The 23,349-nt window shown below is 40.9% G+C and overlaps 2 protein-coding genes across 3 annotated transcripts in view; one reads left to right on the forward strand and one right to left on the reverse strand.

Moving 5' to 3' along the window:
• Positions 1-874: 874 nt before the first annotated feature.
• Positions 875-19,662, reverse strand: LOC124292283 (vesicle-trafficking protein SEC22a-like). The gene is made up of 6 exons (XM_046729350.1): positions 19,238-19,662; positions 16,957-17,123; positions 13,163-13,339; positions 6,128-6,252; positions 4,470-4,538; positions 875-1,559 (listed from the first exon to the last, which is right to left on the reverse strand). The coding sequence occupies exons 1-6, from the start codon at positions 19,420-19,422 to the stop codon at positions 1,359-1,361; spliced, it is 924 nt and encodes a 307-aa protein (XP_046585306.1). The 5' UTR covers positions 19,423-19,662; the 3' UTR covers positions 875-1,358.
• Positions 19,663-19,925: 263 nt separating this feature from the next.
• The window catches only part of LOC124292282 (cilia- and flagella-associated protein 221-like), a 157,980-nt gene continuing 154,556 nt past the window's right edge, over positions 19,926-23,349 (forward strand). The window contains exon 1 of one of the 2 annotated variants that reach the window (XM_046729348.1): positions 19,926-20,405. In XM_046729348.1, coding sequence (XP_046585304.1) covers positions 20,243-20,405 — 163 coding nt within the window. In that variant the 5' untranslated portion in view covers positions 19,926-20,242. The remainder of the gene's footprint in view (positions 20,406-23,349) is intronic. The other variant, XM_046729349.1, reaches the window with a different exon arrangement.

The following is a 23,349-nucleotide window of genomic DNA, read 5'->3' on the forward strand; positions in this document are numbered from 1 at the left end:
TGTTTCCTAATACACTGACATTCTGGACCAAACAAACTGAAAAACCTTTGTATCAGCACCCAAAGTACAGTCCAAAATTTAACGTGCAGGGTGGCATATCTGTGTTAGGGGCAACGCCCCTCTGTGTATTTGAAGGGCATATGAACAGTGAGCGGTACACAGATATTCTCGAGGGACATTTACTTCCATCTGCTCATGTGTTCTATGGAAATGTTTGGATTTTCCAGCAGGACAACGACCCAAAACATCGTTCAAAGCATTCACTGGCCTGGTTTCGGACCCAAAATATGACATTATTAGATTGGCCAAGCTATAGCCCTGACCTAAATCCAATAGAAAATGTTTGGGGACTTATGAAGGAAAGTGTCAATAAGAAAAATCTGACAAATATTGCTGAAATGAAAGAAGAGGTGGTCCGATATTGGGACAGCATGGACCACGACTTTCTAACTAGTATGCCCCACCGCATTGAAGCCTGCATTGCTGCCCATGGTGACTTGACAAAATACTAACTGTTCACCTGTCTTTCAATCTCGAGTTATGTTCTGCTAATATTCACATTTAATACGTGAGTAATAAGTGAAAAAAATTACAATCTTTTAATTTTCAATAATTTCTGGTTGTACTGTATATACCCCAATGTGCTTAATGCCTTCACAACAGGTGAACACCCAATCATCAACTTTTGTGCGAATCACAGGTTTTTGCATGTACCTTCTGTATGGCAGATACAATGTACCTGTTTGGTTAAAAATTCTAAAAAAAAGCGCTTGGATTCATGTGGTGCTTGATCAATGCTCGTGTGCATAGTAAGAATTTAGTGTAAAGGACACTTTGTTCAAGGTCCTTACGCATTTTTTATTTACAGCAGAGCTTTAAAATTGATACACGTCTTTTATTTTTTATAAAATTTCGAGGTTCATGCAACTTTCATACATATCAACATCCTTCTCAATTGGTGCCTTGTTTGAGGCAGTAGCACCTGTACAGGTATCCTGCAGTGAAAGTGAGCAAAAGAAATTCGAAGTAACACAGTCCATGCCCTCTTCAAAGAACAAAGTTAGCCCATATTAATGAAGACTGAAATTTGAAATTTGCCTGCCAAGATGCACTCTCAAGCACTAAAATGTGGTGGTGCTGACACCACTGTCGTTGCCTGAAAATTAAGTGTTTTTGTTTCAATCTGTTTTGTCTGACTCGAGGCTTCTCCATCAGGATTCTTCATTCATTTTGTATTGCCAGCCATGTACAGTAACATCCTTAGCATGGACAAACACAGAATCAGACATTCTTCCATACTGTTTTTTCAGTATTAGGACTATACCATCTATTAATTCAACTTAATATTAGAAATAGTGTCACAGATTATACTGAGGCAACTTCTCTTGAATCTGTCTGGTGAATATAGTAAAAGTGGCTGCACAGCCTACTGTGACATGAAACAGCACTTGTACACTAGTTCTATGTTCCCACAGATACAGTTGACAAAGGCAGATACTTCCGAGTGTAGCACAGGCCAGAGGCTTCCTCATGCTGGTTGGGCAGCTCATCAAGTACACCTGCAGTAAAGCAGAGTTATGTAAGTGAACACGATTCCTCCACCCAAATGGCACTGATGGTAGCAGCATGAGGATGCCGAAATCGGCAAGATCAACATTCTATGGACTAAGTGTTTTACACATCATGCAAGTCGATTTTCTGAAAAGAGGAGAGAATGTTCAATTTCATGCCAAATTACAACACCCTTGACCCTAAGCACTTGGGCTATAACCTGGCAAAATACAATAACTTATGACATGTATCTAGATTGTGAAGTTGCAACATCAAGCATGTACAGACAGATATTGACTTTTGTGTCAAAAAAGATATCTTGGTCATGTTAACGCATGTTAAAGACATGGAATCCTCCTGAGATGTATTGCTGGAGGATATATCGGGATTTCCCTTTAGTTCGGCGCCAAAAACTTTATAAAAGACAGAATAATCAATATCAAATATCTGGTACAGGGCAAGGTACAAAATGTCACACACTGTGGGATGGAATAAACATAGGAATAAACTTTGTTTATCATATATAAGTGAGTCAGTCAAATTGGAGTAAAACTACCCTATGTGTGCTGAATAAAGAACTTGCTGAAACAAATGACCAAGCTGCTGGATTGATAGATAATGCACATGATTGTGTGTGCTAAGTTTAATGGCACCTGAAGGCCCCAATAGATTCCAACCAGCCTTGTGCTGGAGTTATGGTGATATCTGTGTCAGACTTAGTCTTGGAAGAGATAAATGGCCTCTTCCTTCGCTGAAGATGAAGGTCAAGTAGAAGGCTCTGATTGGAGATAACAGACTGGAATATGGCAGTTCCTATGGCCTACAGGACCCAAGGTAGTTGACTGATTCATAGCGTCCAAGTCAGGAAAGATGTAAAGATGAAGTGACCATTAAGTAGAAACAACTACAACATTTCCACATCTGTCAAAAATGGGCTAAAATCAGCGTCAACAGTACAAATCTGACTATATCATGAGTAGGTGTTTCTTTGTGTACGGCCTCTCTCAGAAATAACTATAAACTAAAACTCTGTCTTTCTACTGTTATGTCACCTGGAATGTCTTGCCTTCTATTTGGCAGTTGTCTGAATCTGCCAAAGCATGCAACCGAAAAATTTCTGTCATCAAGGATGGGGACCTGGGCCCTGTTCCACAAAGCAATCTTAGAAGTGAGGCAATCATAACTTCCATACTTTAACACTAGCCTACGAAGGTCGTAGCACTAAGACCACCTTGTGAAATGGGTCCCTGGTTTCCCCTTGTTTCTGTGATGCTATATCCTGAAGCTTTCAGAATTGAGGAACTGAGTAGTAGATCTTTCCAAATCAATATTGGATAAAAAATGACTTCATTTTCCAGCAATGGATATGAAACGTTCTTTCCAGCAAAGTCCAGTACATGGTAGTAATAGTACATTTGAGCTCCCCAACCCAAGTCTGAAGCATTGGTGAACATATTGTAGTCCGCAGGAAGATAACTGGTGGTAATATCAAGTGATCTTTGAGTGTCCACCAAGATGGTTTGGACGGAAGTGGAGCAGCATCTACCATCTGACTCACTGGAGATATTGGAATTATGTCTTGTTGATCATCTGGACTAAATTGTTGAAATGATATTCCAGTGAAAAGGTGTCCCAAGTCTGGCCAAAACTGAGCCCCAATACAGACATTGTTCTGGGTTGGTGTAAGTTCTGACTTGTCAGGAGGGACAAGAAAGCCCAGACATGTCATTAACTGTGACAGGAATTGCTGATCTAGTGATTTTCTAGGGTTATTTCAGCAAGAAATTAGTCCAGATAACTACGGAGACGTAGATAAGCAACATATGCATGCATCACAGGGGCTGTTATTCTGGTATAAAGCATTGGAGCAATCAATGTGCCACATTTTAGTAAACAACAGTTGTTTACTGTGAGGTGAAGATATGTTTGAAATATCAAAGTCAGTCTCCTCTTCCACAGCCACAATCCTCTCCATGATGTGAGGTGAGCTACTCACAGGGCTCATATTTAGATCATTAGCACAATGGAGGTCAGGCAGTAAAGGGTTGACCTCCATGTCAAGAGGTTCATATGGACTATGAACCCAATGTAGTTCAAAATGAATTTTCATGCTTTTTCTACTAACTACTGTGATTGAAGAACTTCTATTTCAGAGGTGAGGTGAGGTGAAATTGGGTTTAACGTCGTGCTTGAGAATATTTCGCTCATATGACGACGTGCATGCGTGTATATGGGTGTGTGCGGCTGCTTGTACTAGCCAGGACTGACGCTGGTTTTATAGTGCTAGCCCACTGAGATACCATGCCGCAGTGAAGCACCCCACTCAGACACATTATACTGACTCCGAGCCAACCAGTCCTTGTTGTACACTTTAATGCCGAGGGCCAGGCAGGGACCAACAAGTACCATATTTTAACGTCTTTTGGTATGACGTGGTCGGGGATCGAACCCGCGATCTTCCGCTCTCCTATTTCAGAGGCCGATGTGGAACTGAAGCAACTATATCAAGGGTATTTTACTGTTTAACACAAAAAATAGATACTTAGGTTGTTTTCGTTGAAAATTGCCAAGAGCGTAGCTGTCTATGTTCTGCTTGAGGAAGAAGGGGATTCAGATTGTACTAACTAATTTGCATTATGATATAACATATTGTTTGTGCACTTGATTTTGAGCCATTTTGTTTCCAGTAAGAAAAATATAACAAGGTTCTAGAAGGCCAACACACATTAGCTGGAAATATGGGATGGGGAGGTAGGTAGGTCATTGTCAATCTGGACAAAATAAAATCTAAAGTATTCTTTCCATAATAGTGTTTTGACGATAACACATTAGGAATATTCATGTTTGAGTGGTCCAATTATACATTTTTTTATCATGTTTTCCATTCCTCAAGTCAATATCAATCAAGACATATTTACCTGATAACCAAAGAATAAGAAGCATAGGAAAAAGGCAACAGCATACTGGAATGTTTCACTGTCTAGGCTCTGAAACGAAATTCATAAAATCCACTATTTATGATAAATATGCCAATAATCAACATGAATCTTCATGAACAAAAAAAGGAAAAGTTTACCAGAAAATTGACTCATTTCATTCTTTGTGAAATCATGAATAATCAGTGATATCACAAGTTGTTTTTGAGTGTCCACTGCACAAAATATACTAGAATCAATGTGAGAAGAAAGGATAACAACATGTCAGGTAATTACCAAGCTAATTAATAAAAGACATTATTTCGGATACCTATCAGCTATATTTGTTTGATGCTAACAAAATATATCACAGCATGTCTCTTAATGAAATATGGGATAAAGCTCACAATAAGTAGAAAAGTTACCCTGCTTGTTTAATATGATTAAACCTTGAAATTGAATATCAGGGGCAAATAATAAACACTGAAAATCATTCATCAACACAAAAGCATTCCAATAGAAGTTCCATCTTGTTGTGTAGGTGCAACCTCATCAGTAACATGCACTGGGGACACATTTCAAGGAACATGCTGTATTTTTCATTAACTTTGGTAACTGAAGATGACATTTTCTACAAAAGCTGATACAACAGCTTGTGTGGAAAAAAACAATGAAGAACCACAAATATTTTAGCACAATGGCTAATACCAAATATGAACAAGATGAATACCTAATATGAATTCCCATATGTACATGTATCAGGAGTTATTAGTGTGGGTAGAATAAAGCAACCACATGGGAGCTTGGTGAACAAACAAACCAGCAATGCAATTGTCAGACTGCAGACAGGTATCCAAGGTAGCCAAGTTTCACCAAGAAACATTACAAGACTATTGAACCATTATCAGATTCAGGGGGGTCAACATCTACCTACACAAATCCAGTCGACCACATGTCACAACTGCAGGGCAGGAAATATTCATACTGGGCCACCTCTGCAGCTACAGCAAACCACCTTTGTGTAGTTTGTGTAGTTTTCATCCTGGACAGCCGCCGTGATATTGCTGGAATATTGCTAAAAGCGGCGTAAAACTAAACTCAGTCAGTCATCCTGGACAGTGAGGAACCATCTTGCCTGAGATGAGCAGGTGTTATCCTGCCTGGTGAGCATGGTCAAGGATGCAGAGTATGGCCACAACAGTGAGTGAGTGAGTTTAGTTTTATGCCGCACTCAGCAATATTCCAACTATATGGCAGCGGTCTGTAAATGATCGAGTCTGGATCCAGTGATCAACAGCATGAGCATTGATCTACACCACTGGGATACGATGGCATGTGTCAATCAAGTCAGCAAGCCTGACCACCCGATCCAGTTAGTCGCCTCTTAGTAAGCATGGGTTACTGACGATCTACACTAACCCAGATCTTCACAGGTCGTATGGCCACAACAGTGATGGAAACAATGCCTAGCAGTTCTGGAATCTCATAGGGGCTGTACAAGATACTAAAACAGATGACCTCCACCTTGAACAATTTATTATGATCTGTTGATTATTAATATAATACAGAGAGTATACATTCTGAAACCACTTTTTTTTTTGGCAGAGTATGGTGGACATTAATCAGTATACAGCAGTCTACTTGAAGCTTGTATTGCTTACATCTATATGGCCATCGTTCATGACGCTGACACCACGGGTGAGATTGAGCAATGAACACAGTATATTCAGCCCCACTGACAGCCAGCCATATAGGTCAAGTGACACAAAATGCCGCTCTGATGAAGCTGTAAACAAACATTATCAAAATATTATGTATGTCTAAAATAGTTTCATTCAAACATCATGAACTGAACCAAATTGATTTCTACATAACCTATTACACAATGTCATGATATATATGCTTACTCTCCCTCCCCTCCCTCCCACATACACACACTAACCCATGTATGTATAGTCAAAATATCTGCTGACCATAGATTCTTTTAAAAAAGCGACCAGTCCAAATGTTCCAGAAACTTCCAGATTAATCTTCACGCCAAGTCTAAATGTAGTACATGCAATTCATACATAACTGCCCTTTACTGAATCTTATCAGGAACAATAAAATGCAACCGCAAGACTGTTTTACATTGAATTACACTGCCACATAACCACACATGAAGTGTTTTTTTGTGCTTGTTGCAAATATGTAATTTTCTGAATAAAAATGGAATTTTATACTTATCCTGACTCATGCTCTTTTTGCTTGTCTTCTTCTTCTTGCGAACATAGTGGAACACTTGTATCTCCCTAATTGAAGCTCCCTTCAATTTAAAATCACTAATCAATACTCACCAAGAGTTACCTCTCTTTGCTCCCCTTTTGGCGGGAAAGGTGGCGCCACCACATCCCACATGCTTCACTCTCTCCTGTTTAACGAGCCCGACACTTGAATTTTCAGGGAAATCCAAAAGTGTCATGTGGGGAGGATGGGAGGGCTTACCTCATGAGTCAGGATAAGTATAAAATATCAATTTTATTCAGAAAATTACATATTTTTCCTTATCCTGACTCATGCTCTTTTGCTTGTAGAATCCGACGGAATCGGAGGTGGGAACAGATACTTTGGATTTTAATTAGTGATTTAGATGTAATAGCCCCCTACGGGAACTTCATAATGGCACTGTAATTAAATTAATTTCTGCTGCTATCATACATAAGTTCTACCAGCTGCCATAGATGGGGGTACTACAATATTAAAATAATATAGGAATAAGCGACTCCAAAGTGGAGAAGGGACCCAATAGTACATGTAACATAGGTACTGGGTTTTAAGACTAATGTAGGCTTAAGATATACAACTAGCAAAAACTCCGTAAGAGTTTGTAAGCTTGATAAATACTGATATAGTATATACAGATATAATCTCGTGAGACTATGTCTCATTGTCTACGAGGAACTGTCAACTGCTGTGCTAAAACCAATGGTCCGAAATGGTGAATACCTGAGACGTCCTCGGTGGCGATGTCTCTCAGGTAGTGGTTAGCAAACACCATGTCGGATTTCCAAAAGCAGCCCTCCATAATGGTATTTAACAAAGCAATTTCCATGTAGAGCGAGTGTCGAAGCCAGTGCTCAGATTTCATGAGGATTAGATGCTCTTGGAGGGTCGAGTCCTGCAGCCTTGTAGGCTCGAAGTATGACAGTTCTGATCCATATCGATATCGTGGTACGTGAGACTTCGGTCTCAGTCGCTGTAGATAGAGGGATGAATAACCGCTTGAGTTTTCTTCGCCTCGTTTTGGATCGTTGTAAATAAACTTTGAGTGCTCTCACTGGGCATAATGATAGATCAAGCGTATCATGAGGTCCGAGTATCGAGGAATGTGCAGGGACGTGGAATAATCTGTCTGGTTGACCTGGCATTTGATTCTTGGCCATAAAGTCCCATCGCAGTCCCATATGCACTGTGTTTTGATTCTCATCAAAACGTGTTCTCTCGTAGCCTAGAGCATGGATTTCTGATACTCTGGCTGCCCTTGCTAGGGATAGCAGGAACAGTGTTTTCTGCGTCAGAAATTCGAACGATGTTGATTTCAGTGGTTCATAAGCCTCACTTGTGAGGTGTTGGAGCACTATATTTAGATCCCATGCTGGAGCGCGAAATCTCTGTTTCTGATCCTCCAATCGGAATGAACGTAGTAAGGCCAGTTACTCTGGCGTCTTCGTTAACTTGACACCCGTTCTCATAGTTATCACTGAACTTAATGCTGCGAGATACGTAGATAGTGTCAAGCCTTTTAGACGTTTGGTTTGTCAGAGGTGACAAAGGTAGTCTGCCACTTGAGGGTGTGTAGCTGTAAATCCCTTTTTTTGCAGCGTATGTCTCAAAACTGTGCCACTTGTCATACAAGTTGCGCGTAGAGTTGCGCAAAGCAAGCGTGACTGCTTTTGCCACTCTGGCTGAATAACCTCTCTTGTTTAAACACACTTTAATACAGTCCATACGTGAAGTTGGAATGCTCCTGGGTTTTCGTGCGCTTGTTTTGTGTGAGGATGTACAAGTAGATTCGAGTGCTTTGGTAGTTGTAGTATTGGTTGTCCGATTTCTTGAATTAGAATGGGAAACCACGTTCTCGCTGGCCAGTAGGGAGCGACCAAAATCAGTTGGAGGCTCTGAGTTTGTCTGATTTTCTGTAACATCTTTGGTATTAGCGCTGGCGGCGGAAACGCATACAAGTTGAGGCCTTCCCAGGATATGCTTGGAGCGTCCGTTGCCCATGCTTGTGGATCCGGGACTGGTGAGACGAATGTTGTTAGCTGATTGTTGAAGCGAGTGGCGAAAAAGGTCTATTAATGGAGCTCCTATTTCCATGATAATCTGAGCGAAGATTTCTGGGTGGAGTTTCCATTCCGTCGGTGACGGTAGATATGGCAGAGAGAGTGCATCTGCTAGTACATTCTTGGCTCCGGGAATGTGGCATGCTCTGACATGTATGTTTAGATCGTCGATCAGATCGAACAGTTGGAATCATAGAGTCAATAGGTTCAATGATCTCGTTGAACCTTGTTTGTTTATATAAAACGCCACTGTTGAGTTGTCGGTGTGGATCATTAGGTGCGCATTCTGTAGAATGGTGCTCCAATGAAGTAGGGCGTTGATTACTGCTTTCATTTCGAGCATGTTTATGTGCAGTTTGCTCTCTTCTTGGTTCCATAACCCTGATGCCGTCCGGTTGGTGAGATGAGCTCCCCAACCTTGGAGCGACGCGTCTGCATAGAGATGGGTTTTGAAATCCGGCTCTGTTAAATAGATGCCTTCGCAAACATTCGACCTCCTGGTCCACCAAAGTAGATGAGGTCTGAGGTAATTCGGTAGACCGAATGGTTGAAGGTCGTCGAGATGAGCGTTGATGAGGACCTGTAACGGGCGTAACTGTAGTCTGCCTCTGGCTGTCATGTCTTGTGATGACGTGAGGAGACCCAACAGACTCTGCCACTGTCGTAGTGGTAACGGAGAGAGTAAGGCTTGTGGAATGGTCTGTTGGATCTTGAGCCATCGGTCCTCTGGTACAACAATACGATTCTGTGTCGTGAGGAATCGAATGCCTAGAAATTGCAGGTCCTACGTAGGTGCTAGGTCTGACTTGAGTAGATCCACTAACCATCCTAGCTGTGTTAGTAGCTTGATGGTGAAATTCAGTTGTAGTTTGAGACGCTCTGGATCTTGATCTACTTGAATCTCGTCGTCGAGGTGGAACGCAATGCGTAGCCCTTGACAATGTAGGTAAGTGACGATGGGTTTCGTTACTCTTGTGAACAACCAGGGGCCGATGATATTCCAAATGGTAGTACCCTCCATTGGTAATGTAGCCCGTCTAGAGTAAACTGTAGGTACTTCCTCGAGTCGGGATGGATCGGAATATGCAGGTAGGCATCCTGTAGATCTATACTGGCCATGTAGTCCATCGGACGAACGAGGTGCCGTAGTTGAGGTAGATGTATCATGCGAAACGTTGGCTGTTTGCGTAGATAATCCCTGTTGAACGTGCTCATGTTGTAGATGAGTCGGAACTTTTCTTTGGAATTTTTCTTTGGCACTAGGAAAACTGGGGAGTAGAAACCTGGTTCGATGTTTACTTGATCCACGATTTCTATGGCCTGCTTCGTTAGGAGAGATGACACAGCTTCTCGTAACTTTAGTAGTTGTTGTGCCTGGAAGTCGAACTTGTGAGGATTGACTGTAAGCGGAGGCGTGGCCTGTAGTTGGATTCGATATCCATGTTGAAGGATGTTGGAGACATATGGATCTTGTAGTATTCCCCAGTTCTCCCAGTGCAGTTGAAGGCGTCCACCCACTTGTGAAGGTTGTACAGGGACGGCTTGGGGTGGAAGACTCCAGTCGTTCCGAACCCGCCTTTCATCGTCGATAGTTGCGGGAGCCTCTGGGTGTCCTGCCTCTTCCAGATCCTCCCCTGTAGTTGCCGAATGGGCGGCGAAAAGAGTCCTTTCCACCTCTGGATCCGGCCATCTTCCTGTCCCTTGCTCTCTGTAAACCAGTGAACTTCGATCTTCCAGAGTATCTCTGTGATGTCTGCTTGATGACGCTAGTGAGAGTGTCAATCGATTTAATCATGAGGACTTCTCTTGAATCCTTGATGACTTCTTTAGAGACTTTATCAATTCCTCCAGCGAAGATGGAAGGCGTTGACCATGGGGCTGTGAATAGAGGTGCTGTGAACTGTTCACCCCAACTACAGGTGGCGAGGAGACCTTGACGACGAGCCTGAGTAAGAGCTGCTGAGATGGATGAAAGGTGATCCGTCAAGAATTGCTGGTTCTTCTTCTGCATAAGGAGGGACGAGTATATCATTCTGTCGTCTTCTGATGTAGAATCTCGGGAATCTAGTGATGAGAGTTTCATTAATAGTTCTGGATCTGTTGAGGCCGAAAAACATTTTTCTGGTCATAGTTTCGACTTGAGCCAGCTTGTGATCCTCGATCTTGTACGTCTTGGCCTTGGCATCGTTGATGACTTTAAAGTTATCGTCGATTTCTTGAGCTTTGTAGAATGGGTCCATGTTATGAGCAAAGAACTTCTTGGCGTTGAACTGAGGTAAGTGCGGCGCCTGAGCTTTAGTGGCTGTTTGGAAAGCTGTATTCAAGTTCTGTGGAACCATTGCTATAGGGTCAATCGGAGGTAGGGTGATCGTGTCTGCGTCGTCCTCCCTCATGAGATAGGTGTGAGCTGGGTTGTTGTGTTTAGACGGCGAAGCCAGGTCCAGGTTGTTGGCCATCCAATAGCGTATCTCTGCGTCGGAGAATATGATGCCTCCATCATCTTCGGTATCCGGAGCATTAGTAAGAGGCCGATGATACTCTTCCGATGGTGACTGAGGTGGAGTTCTGTATACTTGAACAGCTGTGCATGGCGACGTATGAGGAGACCTGACTGGAGACCTTCGCGAAGGCTTATGAGTCGAGCGACGTGGTGATCTATGAGGTGACCTGCGTGGTGATCTACGTGGGGACCTATGAGGCGATCGACGAGGTGAACGGCGAGGTGATCGACATGGAGAACGGCCTGACGAGCTGCGTCTGTAAGGCGTAGATCTACGTTGTGGTGAACAACAATAGCTTCGCGAAGCTCTTGGTGAATCCCTCAATGACCTTCTAGACGAAGATGACTTGGAGTCTGTAACTGGAGTTAACTGTAAGCTTCATCTGAGTCCGGTCCTGGGGAGTGACGACTTGACCTTCGCGAAGGCTGGTGGTCCGAGGCAGAGTCCGGGGATGAGAGGATCCTTCTTCGCGAACCCCTTCGCAAACGTTGATCATCAGAGTCCAAGGCTGGTGATGATCTAGGTGTCCTTCGCGAACGCCTTCGCGAACGCTGATCGTCTGGGTCCTTCGCAGAGGTAGACTGTGACGTTCTTCGCGCAGGCTGGTCCCTCAGTGGTGACTTGGTAGTAGCCGCTACGTTGACAGGGGGTCCCTCAGGGGTGACGTCTGCGGTGGAGCCTTCGCGAAGGCTCAGGTCCTGGGCTGGTTGTCTCTTTTCCAGTCCATAGCGGTCTTCCATCAACTTCATAATCTGTTGAACCAGGTCCCCCGGGACGGTCTGCGAAGTTGTAGTAGCTGCCCTATCTGCGTTGGTAGCGACGGGACCCATGGGAAGATCGTCAGTCCTCAGCGTTGATACATCGGGCTGATTGTGGATCTTCGCTGACGTCACTGTAGTTGACACCGGTCGCTTCTTGCGATGAACATCAGGTATGATGATCGGCTGCTCATCATATAGGCCCTGTTCTGCGCCAGGAACAATTTCGGCTGAGAAAGTTCTTGCTGACTGCGTTGTTTTCCCCTTGGTGGTAGACGCTGCCCTGGGGGTGCGGAGTCTGCGTTGTGACGTAGATGCCCTCTTAGTCTTAGGCTGCGACGACGTCTGGTGATGCAGGATGCTTCTTGGAGACAGCGGACTGTGTCCCACGCCTCTCCTCCGAGGGTAACTCCAGCGGAACACCAGACGGGAGGGGGTCGTCGCACAGCAGTTGACTTGCGAGGGGTTCAGTAGCATTAGCCATGCCTAGACTCTGTTTACGTGACCTATCTGCTGCACGTCTCAGGACGCAAAGTAAATATTTGTTAAAAGCAGAATTAGATCAATTAATACAGAAACTGCAACATGAACTGAAAGCACATGGTACAGTACAGCTAGGGCATATTAAATGCGGATCAGCAGCAGAAAAACGTAACTTGCAAACAGTACAGATTTTCATCAACGTAATCTACTGAACAATCACGGCTTAAACCGCGAATAAACAGCAGTAAATACGAGTATATAGGAATAAATATCAAACCATATTGTTGAAGGATACTAGCTAAACCTCTATAAGAGACTTGTAGAGGTAACTAAGTAAGAATAATCAAAGGATATAGTGCCGTAGGGAGACACAGGCGCTCTCACATCCTGCTCACTGGGCGAAGAAGGAGAGAGTGAAGCATGTGGGATGTGGTGGCGCCACCTTTCCCGCCAAAAGGGGAGCAAAGAGAGGCAACTCTTGGTGAGTATTGATTAGTGATTTTAAATTGAAGGGAGCTTCAATTAGGGAGATACAAGTGTTCCACTATGTTCGCAAGAAGAAGAAGACAAGCAAAAAGAGCATGAGTCAGGATAAGGAAAAATAATATTGGCATTATTCTCTTGATATTTACCAGCAGTTCTGAATGATGTCAGTGAAGCACTTTTCCCTCCAGGGTACTTGAACTCATCAGGATGAATGACATAAGGTGGAAGAATTTTTATCTCTTGGCTTAAAGCAGACAGGTCCAACCTTGTTCTCAGTGACCTGGGATTGTTATACCGAGCCTTTATTTTCTTAATGTTCAAATCTGAAATCAAATTCACAATGCCCTTAATGTCAGGCTGAAATCTATAGTAGGACTCAAATATGTGAGTGAGTGAGTTTAGTTTTATGCCACTTTTAGCAATATTCCAGCAATATCATGGCGGGGGACACCACAAATCTCAAATATATGGCATGTTTTCTATCTTATGGTTTACTAAGGTACATCAGTGAGTGGGGTAGGGATAGTTGGGTTTGGAAGCCACGTTTAACAGTATTCAGTTTATCACAGCAAGTCAGTTTAATGTTGGGAGAAAGCCCAAAGTAATGCAGGTTTTAGACATTCAATACTGTAGTTTAACCCATGTAGAAGGACCTGACAACCTAGAAACATAAGTATGTCCACAAAATATGAAACAGAAAAGTATTTTGGAAAAATAAAAAAAATACATGTCATTGTTAATAATTCTAATAATATTACCTCTATTACATCTTTGCCAGAACCCCTGTATTTTGGCTGAGAATACACTTACTTTCAGATTTTTGACAGAAGTCCTTTTCTCTGTCAATTATACATAACTAATTTTCCCGGTAGTAGCACTATCAGCTTGCAGCTCTTCTCTGCACAAATATCATAGGTCAATAGACATCATACTCTTACACGACATGATTAAATATCGATGTAATAACCACAGAAATTGGATCAAATTGGATTAGGCATCATACCATCCATGCATCAGACAATCTGAAAAAGCTCACATTTTGGGGATACTTTATTACAATCAGCCTAGAACCACTGGCGATATTTTCAAATAATGGCAACTGATGGGCATCGTCTCATTGTTTAGGTTGAAGAATTTCTGTCAAGGTGGACAGTTGCCCAGTACCATGTCCGTCACGGTCGAGGGAGCTAAGGCGAACCACCACCACGTAGATAGATTGTTAGCGTGAAACAGGAACTGTTCTGGATATGTGCCCCTTCTAGAAAAACCTTGTCTTGGACTGAGGAATCGAAAAATGGTTAACATTGAGTCTGATATAATTTCCTCTTCAAACTGGGTAGGGGAAGCCTGTCATCATGTCAGAATTTACTTATTTGATTCAAAGAATGAACAAATATGTTCTGTTTTAACTTGGCCATTGGAGCATGAGGTGATGTCACAGGGACCTTGCAGTCTGTAGACTCTGGCATCTGGGGGAGGCATGTTGACCTGTTGGGAGTCATACGGTTTTGAGAAGAGGTGCAGCTGAGATCATGGGGGTAAGCTGAAGGACCTGTTACAGCTGAAGATCCCATGCACGCACCACACATTAATCCAATGTGAGTATTTGGCTGATGGTCCTGATGTACTTGAAGCCCTTCTGGTGTCTGGAATGGCTGAGTGTCCCATTGGGAAATGACTAGAGCCTGATCAACTCGCTGCATTCAGTCTTGAAATCTGCTGGGCTTTTGCAAGTGTACAGCATTCAATACTGATGATGACTGTCATGGCTCAAGTGATGCCAATCCCCCATGTTGCCTTTCTGGCCAGGACATTTTTTTGTGACCGATCACTGTCTACTTCTGGAATTGTCACAGGACTAGAAGTTTTGGACCTTCTTGGTCGGGCTGGTGTCTCAGCTGATGTATCATTGATGGGATATAACCTCTGACATTTTCTTGCTGCCTACTTAACTACAGCCTTCTAGATGCTTGATTGGCATTTTAGAAGATGCTATTTGATGAACATAGAGATTTTTCTGGGTTACATCTTGTTTTTATTCTTAAGTACAACATTTAAGGGCTTGTTCTGGCCCCATCATCAGGTAAAACTGAACAGAAACTGTTAACTCTGCCTGTGATGTCACAATGCTTATGACGACACAATACATGTGGATGTCAATAGATACAGCTAACAGGGCTAATAGAATATATGTTATAATGAATATATATAATGTCGATACTTATACAAAATTGTTGATTGATTTAGAAATGTACAGAGACTTAGTTATAAATGTATAGAATGTAAAGTAATAGAAGTGTATACATCGAACTTATGGTTTATACATGGGAACAGTGACGAGACCCTGATCCCTGTTTATTGCTGGTTTTGTGAGTTTGATGAAGATAGCTTCAATCAATTTGCGTTTCCGCCAGTCACTGATGTTTTTTTCGAGCACTTCAGTTTCCCAGTCAATTTCATGATCGGGATTATTCATAATGTGTTGGGAAACTGCAGATTTCAGATCTGATTTGTCCGCTGAGGTTTTGTTCTTTCATATGTGTAGCTACTGGTCTGCCTGTCTCACCAATGTAGATGTCACCACAGTCACATTTCAGTTTATACACACAGCCTTTAGGGTTGGATATAGCGTGACTGCAACCCTTACAATTTGCACGTAGCGATGTTTTAAGGGTTTTGCCACACGAGTACGTGGTGTCAATGCTGGCCATTTTCTTAAGGAGTCTGCTGACTTGGTGGCTGATGGGCCCAACATACTGGATGTAGATGCGGATGGGAGATGGTTCAGGTTTTGGAGGACGCTGAACTTGATCTAGTAGTGTTTTCTTGATAGTGGTTTCTACAACGTTCTTAAGATACCCATTGTATGTGATGAATGTTGTCTTCAGGTGGTCTACTTCTTGTTGCAGTAGGTCAGGGCTACAAATTGTTTTCGCGTGTCTCGCAAGTGTGGCAACAATTGCTCTCTTGATTTGGAGATGGTGGTTTGAGTGGTGGTGAATATATTGGTCTGTGTGGGTAGGTTTGTAATAGACCTATGTGATGAGCTGGTTGTTGGAGTTGTCAATGGTGATGTCCAAGAAAGATTCTAGATTGAGTTGTATAGGGATAAGCAGGACTCACAGTGTGTCTCTAATGTGCAGGAATGCCTCAGCTTCACAACCACTCAAGTGAGTGTACCCTGTAATCATGAACTTCTTGTTTGATTAAGTTTGGCAGAGATATTGATTATGCCTTCTTGGAATTGATAATATGATTAATACGTGAAAATCAAGTACATAAAACATGTTATGACTTGAATAAGTTGAATAATATCAACTGATAACTAAATATTGAACTAGACTGAACTAGACTAGATTTCAAAAGCAGATATTTAGTCTGGCTCACAGAGGAAAGCACTAAATGCTGTCGTACTGCTGGTACTAACTGATGTGTGTTGTTGACAGTGAATAGAACTTCCGTTGAAAATCTAAAAGATAAGATTTAGTGCGATTGCTACAGGATTTATAGCAATGAGGTAATAAAAGTAGAGGATAGACACTATGTTAATACCATATCTATCAAGATAAGATAATTAGCTCAGTACCACAGCAACTAATAATAATTAAAATTCTGTACGTTTTATACAATATGTGGACTTTGTCAAAAAAAAGGCTATGCTTTTGTTGCTAGTCCCTCTTTCCAGTACAATTTGTAGAAATATGTAGCTGTAATAACTAGCTGGTTCCCAACAAGACACATTCTTTCAGTTAATGGTACAATCATCATGGTCACCCAAAAATATATAATTTTCAAAACATCAGTGACTGTTGCCTGGTGGAATCCAACAAATGTTTATCAGAAAGAGGATTCAGTAAAGAGGGCAATCAGCCTTTTTACTATATATAAAAAAACCCAATCACTTCCCAATATCTTTACTCGTAAAAAATGCAAAACTCACCAAACTTAATGTAAGCATAAGGTCTTAATGATGCCTGAATGGTCTTGTCTCTTTCATATTCCCGTAAGAATTCCTTTTGTATTTCATCCAGAAATGAGAAGGCCAACACTACTGGGTAGGATGACTCACATAGCACAAGAAACGTCAAACCAACAGCACTTATGAAACTGAAATGAACAATGAAAATAATTCATTAGACGTTTACCACATATAAGTGATACTTAATAGAATTCATTATAAAAGTGATGAAAACCAAAATGGTTTTAACTAAATGATCCCATCCATTGGAAATATCATTGACAAACTGCCCTACTATCAAATCAATCCGAATTAACTTTGTTTTCAGTATTGGAGGTTTTATGTAAAAGGTGTACTATTATGAATCATGTTAAAGGTTCATGCTATAATTGAGATAACACTTTTTCAGTAAATCCCTGTTAAGGTTACTCCATGTAACATGTTTTGGGATTACACTTTCTCAGTAAAGTACTGATTCTAGTACTTTTATTAGGTTGAGTCCCATCCGGGTTTTGAACCCATGCTGTCAGTGTCAGGCACCTATCTAATAATTGCAACAAAACCAAATTTTGCACAGTCCCATGAAAGCGACAGACCAACTCTGATGATTTGTAGCATAATTTTGGATACCCGAATAAAAAAGTTGTTTAACAAATGATCATTATTTTGTTGACACTTTTCACTATTTTTTAGGAGGGGGGACCACTTGCTGATAGAACAGCCAGGTGTGCCATTTGCACATGTGAAAATGAAATTTCACTACACATGCTTGTTGATTACCCCGCTGTCCTACTGTGCAAAATTTGGATTTGTTGCAATTATTAGATTTTGTGTTAGTGAGCAATTCATCGGTCTCAAATGAAATCAAACGGACTATAATTTCCAGCTCAATCCAATCAATCTCTGTGGTTTGTATGGATACGAGACGATCTGTACCCATCGATATTCATACCCAATGGAAATTAGCAACATTGCAACATAACATTTGGATGATCCTAGCCAAGTTACTTCATGGCCAAATCACGTTTAACCACTTTAGATTGTATCAAACTATTTTTTTTTCTCAGCATTTATTCATCACATACTCCTGCACATTGGCACTATTACTTTTCAAACATTCAATATACATTTCGAAGATTCAATCATTTTACATTTCAAACATGCATTCATTAGGTATTTGAAATAGTTATTCATTGAATATTTCAAAGATTCACACATTATACATTTCAAACATATATTACTTTTACATTTACATTCATTTATTTGGTCCTTCATTTGCTGTTGTAGTCTTGATTGCTTAATATCTGTGAGTTTAAAGGGATATGGATTTTTTGGGCACAAGTCATCCAGCTGTTTAGGAAAGAGGGGTATAAGTTGTCCAGTAAACTTTTGGGTACAAACCTCCCTGGGTATGGAATGTCCAGTTCCCTTTGTAATTAGCAACTAATGTCACACTTCTAAATTGTATGTCCTTGAGGGCACAGTGCAAGAACGTCAATTTAGAGAGAATCATACATGCTGTAATACCAAATGGCAACAGCCTGCTCAGACTGGTGAGGCCAAACAAAAACATCTTGTGGTTCTGATTACACCTGTTTAAAATGTAGGGTAGGTTGGTAGGTAGGTTTTGGTTTTTTTACATTTATTTTAGAAGTAAAGTACGAACTAATAACACATTTATCAATGTGTAACTGTTTATTCAATCAAGCTTGCAACATCATGTCGACTCTATCAGAATGACCGATGTCCGTTGGTGCCAGGGAAAAAACAATGGTATCTGAAAGCTTATTTTATTCTTACCGCTTAAAAAAAAATAGGGTTGGCACCAGACTTCAAGGGTCTGTCAGGTAATCGTAACCACAACAATGTTTGTTAGGCCTGAGGTGAAATGGAGTTTAACATCGCACTTAAGGCTATTGTGCTCCTATGACAACGTGCATGCGTGTGTATGTGTGGCTGCTTGTAGTTCAGCATGAATACCGCACTCAGACACATTACTGACTCCGAGCTGACCAGTCCCTGTTGTACCCATTAATGCTGAGTACCAGACAGGGACCAACAAGTACCATATTTTAAGGCCTTTTGGTAGGAAGCGGCGTGCCACCTTCCCCTCTCCAGGCGGACGCTCTAACCACTACAACAGGGAGGCCCTAACACACGTTGAATGGAAATAACAACAACAAAAAACTCAAACTTTTCAATCCTGATATAAAGTAATTGTATGAGGTGTCGTGTAAGTGTCATATTCAGAATTAAAACTTACTGTATAGAGTATGAATTCGGCGTACATGAACATCTGTCGGGGAATTTTGAAAGTCGTTTTGTGATTAATTTTAAATCTTTGTACGCTAACTGATAGTCTTCACTTTGGTCTTCGCTTCTCATATCAGTTGTGCCACACAAAGGCAGCCCATCGCTGGTTTTTGTTATCATAGAAAACCCAATCATAATTGGAGACTATTTTACTTTCACTGACATGCGACGTTATTTCGCTGGCATTTTAAGGCCTTTTCACCGTCTACTTTTCTCTGTGGTTGGTTGTATTCGGTTAACTTTTAATCTATCAAAATCATTATGCCGTTTTAAAAACCTGTCTACCTCTCGATGATTTGAATATATTATACGTTCGCGAAGAAACAAAATTTTGTCACGTTGCAAATAGCTAAAAAATAATAACAGGAAGAGAATGAAAATAGAACCTTTAAAAGGAAGAGTTACTTCCTGTCGCACGTACTATATTCCTAGAACTTGTTAGATATTTGAGAAGGCTGTTAGTAAGAAGTGGGCTTGTTGCATATTAAATAAATCCAGTAATTTCTAATTAGTATCAATATGACCGTTATATTCCCTTTGGCTATATGTTAAATATGGATGGTAATACGAGTGTGGTCTGTTGTAAATATATTTAATCATGTGGATGAGTTAAACTCATAAACATAGCCCCGACCCTTGGCAACCGTGGAACAAAATACGGAGATTAATACGCAGTATTTGGGATGGATATTTTGATTTGTCCTTTGTTTACTAGTATTTTGAATGCAAATGCGACAGATCAATGTTAAAACATATGCCTGAAATTATTTAATTGACGAGTTTTCACGTCATATGTGGTGGCCTATATTTTTGGTCTCAGAAATATAGTTCCACTGTAAACAACATGGCTACCGGCTTGCATCTCAATATAACAGCTATTCGCATTGCGCATTTGTGTTACTTGAACATGAATGCATAACTCAATTTCACGGCTGTCAAATACTTCGCAAGCATAATGCCTACTTTAGGTGCAGTTGTCAGAGCAGGTTCTAGACCTGTCTCTGTTCAAATGACTTCTGGGGATGAATCAATTATGAATCGGGATATATTATTGAACACCGTTCAACTTTTGGAGCCAAGAAAGAAAACAAATGTTCCAAATCATCTGCTGGAGACGAGTGAGTGTTGATTGATTGTTGCAATGTGCCATGTTTATAAATATTTCTGTCTTTCTGTCATAAGGTTATTATTTTGTAATCGCTTCAGGTTCAGAGTTTGGATCAGTTGTAGGTGCTGTACCTAATAAGTTGTTATTACATGACAGTTTCCCTTTCGACAGCAATTTTGTACATAGAAATATCTAAAGATTTTGCTTAAAAATTGTGTATGTGTGTGTGTGTCATTGATTTTGTACATGACACTTCCTTTGTGCACAAATTTTAGGGGGATCATTCACATTGTACATTCTTATCCATAAAATTCATCATCAGCCATAAATTATGAACTGTCCTTAAGAAGAAAAAATAGTTACCAGTTTATTCATAACAATATCAATGGAATACTCCAACGCCAATTGTAAAGCCAACTAACATTTCTTGATGGACAGCAACTCAAGCAGACAACGCAAGGGACATGACTCTAAAATAAACTAGGTTCCGTCTATTGAAGTTTCCAGCGTTTGCGTGTATTAATTCCATACCAGTTTAGTAGCCAGGCAATATGGCTGATATGGATTTTTGGCCCGGGTGGTCAATATGGATATGTGCCGACAGTCAGTATTGCATGTGCAAAATGGTCCATATTATTGATAGGTATATGATAAACATCCTCATATTATTGGTTTTCATACGTTTAAACCCAACCCCCCCCCCCCACAGTTGCAGTTGTACAGAACAACCTTTACTGAGGTTGAACTTACTGAGTGAGTGAGTGAGTTTAGTTTTACGCTGCACTCAGCAATATTCCAGATATATGGCGGCGGTCTGTAAATAATCGAGCCTGGTCCAGACAATCCAGTGATCAACAACATGAGCCTCGATCTGCGCAATTGGGAACTAATGACATGTGTCATAGGCCTGGGACGGGTAGGAAAAGATGGAATCGAGTACCCGCATGTACTTACCCAAATCGGAATCGAGTACCCGGAAATGTAAGGAATACATCGCTTCTGTCAACTGTCTGAATATTCAATCACGAGTTGACAGAGATTATTATAGAAAACTTGAAAGGATGGCAATAAGACAATAATTAACAAACTTTCAGCACAAAGGGGGTGGGGGTTGCGCACCCCGCTGTTACTGCAATTTTCACTACTCAGTCGTTAATATTAACCTTCATTAATCGGACAATACCAATGATGTAAATGTGTGTTACGTCAATTATGAAAAAGACAAGTTATTATCTGCCCTTGTCATTACAGAGTTCTCTCCCTTTCTGGGTACTCGATTCCAAGAAATCGGGCTCGATTCCAGTTGTACCCGGATTCGAGTACCCTAGTACCCGTCCCAGCCCTAATGTGTCAACCAAGTCAGTGAGTCTGACCACCCGATCCAGTCAATCGCCTCTTACGACAAGCATGGGTTATTGAAGATCAGGGCGGTGGGGTAGACTAGTGGTTTAAGCATTGGCTCGTCAGGCTGAAGGCCCGGTTTTGATTCCCCACATGATTACAATATGTGAAGCCCATTTTCTGGTGTCCCCCGCCGTGATATTGCTGGAATATTGCTAAAAGCGGCGTATAACCATACTCACTCACTCACTACTGAAGATCAATTCTAACCCGGATCTTCACGGGTGTTGACTAGGGTTAACCTTTAGGTAACCTTAACAAAAAATAATATTTCGAAATGTATGACTAATATGTTTTAGGATCGGACTTTTGTCCTTATTTCATGATAATGTGGCTATTTCCCCCATCAGTATACAATAAAAGATGCAAAACGTTAGCTTTTTATGTATAGAACTTTAAGAATAATCATGTAAGGTTAGACCAAAGGAAGACATGGCATGGCTTGTTATATTTTTTATAAATCTTGTAGAAATATAGTTACAGTTACAGTCATCACAATGATTTTTTGAATATGAATTGATTTGATTATCAACAACAATGAGAGTAAATCGTAAAACCTTGTGCTAAACACCCACCTGGCCAATCATCATACATCATTGTTTGTCCATAACAGCGTTAACAAATTCAATAAACACGACAGCTCCTTTTAAGAAAGTGTCCGTATTCAGTTCATAAACTATATCAATCATTTTCATTAACATTGTCAGTTTTACTTACGAGGTTAAATTAAACTGCTGTTCGTTGACATCTAATTTCCAAACACAGTACGTTTATCTCCTAAATATCCTCTTCTATCAACATGTAGGCCCATCATTGTCTCTATGATCCAATGTTAATTGCTAACAGACGGGACATCGTCCTTTTTTTCTTAACTCATCCGTTTGGACCAAAGGTCGATAGAGGGGAGTTTGCATGTATATTCTCACTCCGTTATCAAGATAAAAGTTACTACAACCAGGTGAATAGAAGTATATATGCATAGTGACAAGCAGCAAATTAACAACAACAGGTAATTCAGCAAGTAGCACATCGTTTGGGCCAAGATCAACAAGTCAACAAGTGATGTAATCAATCAATCAGCTTGTTTATCCTGAACGATGTACAGTATCAACCTGATAAGTAAAATTTCATGGGACTCGCCAAAATTGTTTACTTATCAGGTATTTTACTTATCCAAACTTATCAAAACCCGGAAATGACAGCCATATGCATGTACAATGTGCATGTATATGTATTCAGCAGAACAACAGACAACATTTGTAAGTAATATGACATGATTTATTCCCTAAGATTTCATTGCGTTAAGTAATACATTTATAATACAAAGTAATAAAAATCAAACATAATGAAACAAAATATTTTAGTCTAACAGTCTAACTTTTTACTCCACAAAAGCTGTCATGAGGGCCTGCTTCATGTCATTCACAATGTAAACTGGATAAACTCACTGTCATTGCTGATTGGTGTAATCACTGATACTCGCAAGCTACATAAAACAATGAACAACTTAACAGGGCTGGCTTCCAGTTGTCAGTGTATTGTTAACTGCATGA

Source organism: Haliotis rubra, unplaced genomic scaffold (genome assembly GCF_003918875.1).
Source record: "Haliotis rubra isolate DU_JTF1 unplaced genomic scaffold, ASM391887v1 Scf511, whole genome shotgun sequence".
Classification (NCBI taxonomy): Eukaryota; Metazoa; Mollusca; class Gastropoda; order Lepetellida; family Haliotidae; genus Haliotis; species Haliotis rubra.